Here is a 9,581-nt window from a genome sequence, read left to right as displayed (position 1 = left end):
ATGTTGCATCTGCTACGATAGAGGTTGACTTGATGTTAACAAAGTTGAATGATTTCTCCTGGATGTAGTGTATTGGTCACCCGAGTCAAACACAGTGGTTGAGGAAGTTGTGCTAAACTTACTTTCCTCTGTAGTTGTGTCTTCATCTTCACATTCTGAATTTGTTGGATCATCTGAAATAAATAGATACATTGTATTCAAGAAAGAAATAATTTTAAGACAAGTTCCTTGACTTCCGTAAATAATTTCATCAGGTTGGTAGATCATAGGCCATTTTCTTTTACACAACCAGTTTTTTTTTCCCACCTGCTGACATTTCGATGTCTGTCAGACAGAGCTTCTAACTGAAATTCTGCTTCTCATTGCTATATGTAGCTGATGTAGGTGGCGCTTTCGCGGCGAGAACACTATCCCAAACGTGTAAGGAAGTCCACCCCAGTGATGAACCAGGACAAAGGTGGATACAAACTCAGCCACGTTTGGGATAGCGTTCTCTCCGCAAAAGTGCCACCTACATCGGCTACATATAGCGGCAAGAAGCAGAACTCCATTAAGGAGCTCTGAGGAAGATGTCTGACAGACATCGAAACGTCAGCAGGTGAGAAAAACAATGGTTGTGTAAAAGAAAACTCTTATGTCCTAAGTTTCTTGACACTATAGCAAAATGTCAAATGAAGCACATGCAAAGCAGAGAAAAGAAGTTTACTCACAAGTGTGGGTGCCTACAAGCTTAAAGAGCAGGCATTGGCTCCCCATTGTTGCATCACGGCTGCATGATATTGACAGCTTCACCAGTAAGCCGTGAAGATCTTCATTGTCATTGTCTAATCCAGACCACTGATTTCCAAATAGCAAAACAAAGGCAAAAAGGAAGTACATTTACATTTGTTGGTGCCATAAGAGGCCATACAAATCTAATATCTTGGTTGTGTGAAAAGAATAGCCGGAGCCAGCGGAACAAATATATTGTCAAAAACAATACATTTAGGGTTGATGGTACATGGGATCTTTTTTTTCCAAATCAGATGAAAATAAAGCAAATATGACAGCAAAGAAGTTAGATTGGTGTGACCTTAACATGCTCAAAGAAATACAGCCTTTCATAGAGTCAATCGATCAATGTTTATTGCAAGTCACAATATAGTTACTGTACTTATTTTTACCTCCATGAAATGTCATAGAAGTTATATTTTCACTAGCATTTGTGTGTCAGTCTGTGTGTCAACAAGATCATGTAAATGTGCAAGTCATTTGCATAAAATTTACAAAAGCTCTAAATATTTCATGGAGGTATGAGGTCGCCAAAGTCTAGTTCAAGAATGACTTAATTAGGAGCAGAAAGGGCTATGCAACTTACCTGCAAAGCAATCTGGTTGTTTGATGCAACAGATATTTGATCCGACGGATCAGCTATATTGAAAGTATGTTCTGTGACACATGTTAGGTTCCTCCAATGACCATCATTTTCAAGGTACTCTTGCTTTGTAACTGTACAACCCCAGTTTTTGTTCAAATCAACCCATTCATTTCTATTCTTCATATACTTCAGCACCCTGGTTCTTAGATTGCCCACTGTTGTAGCTTTGGGTAGTCCAGAATTCCCTACTCTGACTCTGCAGCCTGCAAGGTTGAAAAAGTGAATGGTGTAAACTTTTTGTAGTATGATCATTTGGTAATTAATAGGTGAGGTGGCACAAGAAAAATGCATACATCTATATGATACATGTATCAGGGAGGAAAATGTATGTATGTTAAATTATGCAAAAGGATGTAAGGACAGCAATTGGAAATAAAATCAAAGAATCAGATTCCCTCAGGTATGTAATTATTGACTATTGATGGAAATTAAGCTCTAATTTACAATTTACAGGAAGAGAGTGTGCAAATACTTTCTATGGACATCATTCAACATTACATGCATACATATCTCATTACCCTGGGAATGCTCATGATTTCATGCCATAAATTTCATAAGTATCCGAAACACTTTTTCTTATTTAAATTGGAATGATAAGAGTGTATTAAATGAGGTTTTCTTGTGTGTATGAATTTGTTTAACAGAGAATCTAACATTAGAGTAGCCATGCATGTCAGGAACCAGTGTACTGTTACAGGACCGAGGTGACTGTTCACTTATTGTAAATAGCTCAGTCCAACTATGTGTAAAAATGTATTTGACATCCCTGGGCAAATTATTCACTGTATTTGACATCCCTGGGCAAATTATTCACTGTTTTCTGGCCAACTTACTAGTATAATACAATATAACAGTTACCAAAATTTGTATTTACTCAGTCCCAATAGCAATCTGGTATAGATAGCAATACCATGCTTTATTACCTACATAAAATGGAGGTATCATTTTTTATGTGTCTGTCTGTTTGTGTGTCTGGATATTTGTTGTCACCATAACTCTAGAACCTCTGGATAGATTGTAATGATATTTGGTATGGGGTGTACATAACCAGGCATATTATGCAGATGTGCAATTGCATAATAAGAATATTTCATGGAAGTATGAGGTCTCCGAAGTCTTGTGTTACCTACCGCTGTTACTGTCATATATGCTTTATGATGATTGAATTTGCTTGAAAGACGTACGCGTGTCTAACAATCGGTAGTTTGGCACCAGTACTTACCGAGCATTTCCCGTTCTTTACTGCATTTATTTATATCCGACCAAAATGTATGTTGCCACGAACACTGACACCAACATCTATCGTCACTGTCACTGTTGTTGTTTGCGTCAGTGCTTAAATGTCCCTCACAGCTGTTACATGTACCGCTGTCCGTTCTACCAGTTGTAAAACGGTCTCCAGCTTCCTCTTGTCCATTTGGGTCTGAAATCCTTTCGACATAACAACGTTCGTTTCCAACACATTGCCCCATGGAGAGAACAGTCGCAGTGAAGCAGGTGATCATGGATAGCATGATCCATGCCTGCATGCTTAAACCAACACACGCCTTTCTGCCGCCCATGGCGAAGTGTGTATCCTCCAGTGAATTTACCATTGAACGTAAAAATCAGCTTTCTGGAATGCTCACACGATAATTAGGCCTTTATGAAACGTACACTGACAGCTCTCCCTTGATATGATGTACACGTATATTCCAAACTTCGAACACGGAAGTTCTCGAAGAAAAAAAATCGACTCGGATTAAAATCACAGACAGTGAAGCACTGGGCGCATTCCGCTGAAGTGTTCCCTATTGGGCTGGGCTCAATCACTTTCCACTGGGCGAGTTAAGTTAAATGTTGTTCAAACTCGTATCCTCGATCGTCTAGTGTGTCCGCAAGCTGAGGCGATCCAAGACGAACGCAGCTGCAAGCTCAGAGTTCTGTAGTGCGTTGTTTACTGTAGCAGTGTTCCGAAGGGACCCACCCTTTGGCCAGACATTTTTTTGCATGTGGAGCCACGATTCATTGCCAGTTTAACTGCTTGATGACGGAAGTATTGTATAACGTCTTCGCTTCCAACTTGCACTTCAACATACCGACAGAGCGTAGTTTCCGTCACGTCCGAACCGTCGTCGGCTGCCTGTACTCTCGACCAGGAAGTGATTTCGCACACGGCGTTAGTCATGTGACTCTTCGTTATCCGACCGTGATGAGTGTTATCAAATACGCCTCCCATTCCGGCATGTGATCCCGCATTGCAATGAACATCAATAGCTTTGGGGAGAATTGAATTATATATTTTATGCAATAAACATGTTATTTATTATAAGTCACCATTTCAGTCTCATATCAAATTTTGTAATATGAAGAACCAAGAAATGATTGAAATATTTCTAATTGCATAAAGAATTGCAACATGCAGATGTTACGAACCTTCCATAGCGTGCATTATTCAAGAGGGTGTAAGTATTGGCGATTTTAACTTTAAGATTACGTACTGTGTATAGCGGCTTGTGATGTTTCTTTAGATAACCGTTTGGTTATCAACAACAAATGGACTTAAATCGATCTTGAATTTATCACTGGATTGCCTAATTTCAACAAGACTACTTGCCTCACGCTATGTCTTTGTCATTGCTATTCAGAAGCTGAACAGATTTTCATCTTTAAGAAATTAGATGTGACGTATTAGAGGATTTTTTGCTGTCAATGCGACACAATGCATGTTAAAAATACGCCATGCGGAACACGAGTGAAGTACAGGAAGCTTTGGAAAAGATACTGATGTCAATGCAAGGAAGTTAACCTCCTTGTTAGCACTAAGCATCTGGGAAAGAGTATATAATAGTGGAACACACAGAAAACTGCCAGTGGACTGCGCAGAGCTGTGTGGACCTATATAGAAACGGAGATGGGCGCCACTCGATGCACCATTTGGTGCGGGATGGACTACAAAAACAGTAAGTTCTTGAAATCATTTCACCGTGTCTTGTATCGTACAAGCTCAATTATTAGCTTCCTGAGCTACATGCAGCATCTGAACCTTACAATCTACATTTTCCAACGAGAAGACAGATTTGGAAAAACCTGGTCCCGGAGCGGCATTCATTCAGAGCGGCATTATCACACAACTACTGACAGGTCGGTCAATAACATTATCTTACATTACTTTCTTAGACCTATTGCCCGTAAACATTATCTGCGACACTGAAAATGAAGTTTTCGTGGTCAATGCCATCTACAACCGGATGGTACGGAGATCGCGGGCAATTAATGTCATTGACAACAACGGCGGCAATTGGACCGTGGACAACGTCATATGTCAAGGTGAACACTGTATATCAAAAGGTAACTGTGCATTGGTTTCCGCGAAAGAAGGATATTCTAATGCCAAATCCTTATCATTTTTATTCTTTATCATTAAAGTCTGATTATTGCATTTACTTAAAACGTCACTCGCCTCGTTACTCTTACTCTATCATACATCTCTGCAGAGTGCACTAGAGTCATTTTACGTACAAGAAAAATGAAGAATGTCTACTAGGACAGCGAAACCATGGACATTAACAGTAAGGCATACAATGCGTAATTACAAGCGATTTCTGCTAAAATATTAATTTACTCAACAGTGTGTCTAAATCAACCTTCATGTGCACAATAGTGCATTTTGTTTTTACAATATGCACGTAAATACATGTTAAACTTTTGTTGTCTCTTGTGACAAATAAACGTTAACTTTGTACAACGTTATGGCCATATACATGTATACAAGCCGATCATAGTAGTGCTAAATAAAATTTAGATGTTATTCTTGGCAGCTTCGACATTTCTTTGATATTCTACGATACAGATAATCGTTTTCATTGTCTTGTTTCGTTCTGTATAGTGCAAGTACAGCTGTAAGGCTGAGGGTTTTGAATCCAATAATGCAGTATCTTTTTTTTATCTTATGGCAGCTGAGGGACAGATTGGAGGTCATAAGAAACAAGGTTCAACAATTGTGGAGCATATCATCGTTGCTTATAAATGGACAGCCATGCATAGTTTGCCTTCTGCGTCATGGTATTGAAATTGAATTGAAATTTAAGAACACAGGATCTCCCCGAAAATAGAAATGCACTTCTATTTACATTTTGCGGCTAAGTAGAGTTTATGCACTTTGTACAGTTATCGGCAGGTGGCATGGCGAAATTCATCACTTGTTATTAAGCGGTGAGCACACTTCAAAAATGTGCCTAAGGGATGTTTCTTTGTTGTTATCAACATACCTGGCAGCCTCAGAAACGACAAAGATCACAATGCTCATTTTCAAAATGATTTTTGCCCAGAAAAGCCTCGAATGTTGCTGCTGCAAATAAACGAGGAATTTGCCCTCTCTGACAGCAAAGTCAGCGATATTGTTGGTTCATGTCGACGCGCCACTAAAACACACCAAAAACCCAAACCAAAAGACAAACCACCACAAGTAAAGGTTCTTTCAGGACATGCAAATATTCATGTCAGAGGTCATGGGCACACTGACGACTCGTGCAGGTAGGGAAGAACTTCACTTCCTTGTCGATTTTAGAAACAAATACTCTTTTTTGGTGGGATGCGTTTTGAGGAGAAAATGGAATTACTAAGCATAATATAGTACGCGGCTCCTCTTTTCAGGGCTGGTCATATTCTGTCGCAAGTCTCCGTCTTCTTGTGAGCAGAGCAACACGTCAGATACTAGGCCATTTTTATGTACAGAAGACCATGACCACCATGTTGACGTCCATGTTGCTACTGCTGTATGCAGTACATAATGGAGAGACAAGCTCTGATTTTGGTAAGTGTACAAATATCGAACAATGAAAACGACTTTATTTCTATCGCGTAATGAAAACCAGCAGAAATATCTTCTCACAGCTCGTAAAAGAAACACAAAACAGCATGTAAGTGAAAATGATTGCAGCGTTACTTAGATATAGGTGCAAATATTTTACTCAAGTAGCGCACCGGTTAGGTTCATGGGCATAACATAAACATTACATTCATATAAATATCTATATATGTATAGTAGTAGTAGTAGTATATGTATATTTACATCTGTCTTATAGGTTTCCTCATTGGATATAATGTTATTCAAAGTGTTAAAAATCATTAAACCTTTCTAGAACGGTGTGGAGTTAACACTACTACTCGAGTTTGCGAAAATAAGATCCTGTCACTGAGGTGCTCCACTGGGCAATACATCAACATCATCTCTGCCTTGTACGGCCGGACACTCCCCAGCAGTGTATGTGGTGGCCCTGTGCTCACTATCAACTGTAACAGCACCAAGAGTCTGAAAGTGGTCACCGACTAGAACTGCAATGGTAGAGGAAACTGCTCAGTGCGGGCCACTAATCACGTGTTTAAAGATGATCCATGTAGGGGCATGATATATCCCAAATGTGCTCTATCCTAAAAGCGCTTTTAGGATAGAAGCACTTCTGGGATAGGCCTGCATCCTAAATGCGCTTCTATTCTAAAAGCGCTCTAAACCAGAGCGCATTCAGGATATCTCAGACTCGCTTCTTTGTCGCCGTCAATCATGTTGATTGACAGGACCACAAGCGGCGATTATTTACGCCCAGTATTCCAAATTTGGTTCCACCTCGCGATCGCGAGACGTCGCGAGAGTCTACTTGCGAGAGTTTAAAAAGTTCGACAAAACTTCTCTTGCGCTGAATGCTGGCTGATGTTGACTGCGAATTCCACGTGCACCAACGCAAGTAAGGTCCTTTTTTGTGGTCTTGTTGTTTTAACTTTTGTACATTTCCTGTGAACCATTTGTGTATGATGCTTATGACTGCCTCTCGCAGAAGTCAAAATGGAGCTTGGAAATTTGAGTGTTTCTCTTAGACGATCGATATTCATGTTTTGAATAGGGGGAGGGGGGCGGAGGCAATCTTAAACACTACTCTACATCCAACTACAAGTTTTGTTTTTTTATTTTCAAGTGCCAATCAGTAAAGAAGAGGCTGCTGCCCTGCAATACTACCTGGACAGGGATAAACAAAGGCCCGGTGGCACCGACTGGGGGCATGAGGTTTTCAGGACACTGTCAGCCCAGGAACATAACAATGTTCCATTTGGCCTCAAGGATTCAAGTGTGGAGTCCAAACGCCAGACCCTGAACTTCCAGCGCAAGGCCAGGAGCTACTCCAATGTGGAGGGGAAGCTCCACAAGAATGGTAAACTTGTTATGATTCAGGAGGACTTCAAAGACATCATGCGTGTTTATCATGATGCCGCCTCACACCCGGGCATCACAGTAGTGAAGCGAAAGGTAACGCTTAATAGCTTAATTGCTCCTCTCTAATACCTGCAGTTCTCCTCCCAGATTACAGAGTCAGACACAGATTCCAGTGACCTTGAAGTTGCTCCTGCTGCTTTTTCCACTGATCTGTTGTAAGAAAACTGAGCTGACTATTTTACTTAACATTTATTTGGTCTTATTTGCTATATACAACTAACCTCACTCAGCTTGCTTATTTTGTTTCCTTTTACAACTATATGACAGAAGATAATTGCTATACATTTGTATATCTGTCATCCTACTGAATGCCATTTCCATACATTGCTTACTGTATTTGCAAGCAATGAGCGAATGAGTTACCAGATTTAAAATGTTTGTTTGTTTGTAATGCACTTGTACTTCATATTCTGAAGAAAAAGGGCACAGTTTTGAGTTTATTCATGTCTTTTTACCATTGTTACTGGTCACTCCACGTTCACCCATGTCTTACATGCATTCTTGGCTTTAGGTTTGGGGAATGTGAGGTGAACAAGCTGAAAGGTTATTTCACTGCCGTGAAGCCATATCTTCAGAGCCTTGCAGGAGGACAGGTATGTTTTGAAAGAAAATATGCCTTCCAAGTCATACATTTTCTTTACTATTTTAAAAATATAAGGTGGGCAGACTGCATCAATATTACTAACCATTATGGCACAACCCAAATACAGAATCTTTTTTGCAAAATGCATTGAGTACATTGCATCTTTCACTCATTTTTATTTTAGATCCCAGACAACGAGAGGCATAGCCTCTTCTTCGGACGAGAGGAGAATGGATGGTCCACCAGAAGTAAGTAAATGTTCTCATTAGTATAGAGAATGCTGTATGCACTTTAACTTATCTGCAATCCTTGTAGTGTAATCAGACAGAATACATATAGGAAAATTATAATACACACTAAGATACGTGTTTTCTGTATCTTTTCCTGAGCAGAAAACTCAGTTGGCTTGTGTGATGCATGGGCAATGTACATGTCTCTCTCTAATTTGTACATACAGCTCTAACTCATTGAAACCTTGTCCTTCACTATAGAAAAACTGTGGGATGTGCACCACTCAGGGGCCTTCACAGAGGACCAAGCAAACCTCGTGGACAAGTGGGTGATTGAAGAGGTGGATATTCCTCTTCAGTACGAAATGGTAAGACGTTGTTGTAGCCGTCAGGAACAGACAACAGACCCTGATCCTGCATTTGAAGCCTAATAGACTCATTATATACAGATATATGCTGTGCTTGCATATGCTTTAACTTCATTTTGCAGTTTTTGCTAGGCAAGTTACAAGGAACTGTTGAACACCACAAATTTGCTGAAAATTTATGAATTTTTGATCATCATCACTATCCTTGGGGTTTTTATTACTATTTCACTTCTCCTTGAGTGCTAGTTGAGTACGTCACCCATCGGTAATAGCCCATCAACTTCTGCTCATGTGCATGTAAGATTGACTAAGGTTGAACAAAGATTTTTATTCATTGCAAAACTATTAGGCCGTACTCTGTATGTTACAATGTATGTAATCTTTGAATCATACAACTAAATCCCTCTTCTAATCCAAATAAGATATGCAACTTAGCTGCCTATTACATATTACAGTGCATGTGAGGATAATGTTGAAAGAGAGAAAACTTATTTTAACAACCTCCTTCTTTTGGCTACAGCGGTTGGAGTATGGTGTGGTGGTAGTGCTTCCTGAAGCCTTGGCTGCAATCTACCAGCTGCACAAAGGCACAGCCAGCCTACAAGAGGCTAGGGATTGTGTCCGGAAAGCAGGAGTTCGTGATTAGTTCGTGGGAGTAGACTAGAGTTGAACTTAGACCTGTTACTGGTCTGTAAGATAATACTATTTTCTGTCTAGTGCTGTTTTATCATCTTGG

General features: G+C 39.9%; 1 protein-coding gene and 1 long non-coding RNA gene across 2 annotated transcripts in view; one reads left to right on the top strand and one right to left on the bottom strand.

Annotated features, from left to right (window-relative positions):
• The window catches only part of LOC118412406, a 6,073-nt gene extending 5,317 nt beyond the window's left edge, over positions 1-756 (bottom strand). The window contains exons 1-2 of the mRNA XM_035815291.1: positions 711-756; positions 123-173 (exon numbers count right to left, since the gene is read on the bottom strand). Of these exons, the coding sequence (XP_035671184.1) occupies positions 123-173; positions 711-756 (97 nt within the window). The remainder of the gene's footprint in view (positions 1-122; positions 174-710) is intronic.
• Positions 757-7,403: 6,647 nt separating this feature from the next.
• On the top strand, positions 7,404-9,570 carry LOC118428169. Its single transcript, XR_004832617.1, has 5 exons — positions 7,404-7,697; positions 8,176-8,257; positions 8,432-8,495; positions 8,739-8,845; positions 9,366-9,570. It is a non-coding gene; the product is annotated as an uncharacterized LOC118428169 (long non-coding RNA).
• Positions 9,571-9,581: the final 11 nt, after the last annotated feature.

The sequence above is a fragment of the Branchiostoma floridae genome, chromosome 1 (assembly GCF_000003815.2).
Source record: "Branchiostoma floridae strain S238N-H82 chromosome 1, Bfl_VNyyK, whole genome shotgun sequence".
NCBI lineage: Eukaryota > Metazoa > Chordata > Leptocardii > Amphioxiformes > Branchiostomatidae > Branchiostoma > Branchiostoma floridae.
This window is presented reverse-complemented; position numbering and strand designations above follow the sequence as displayed.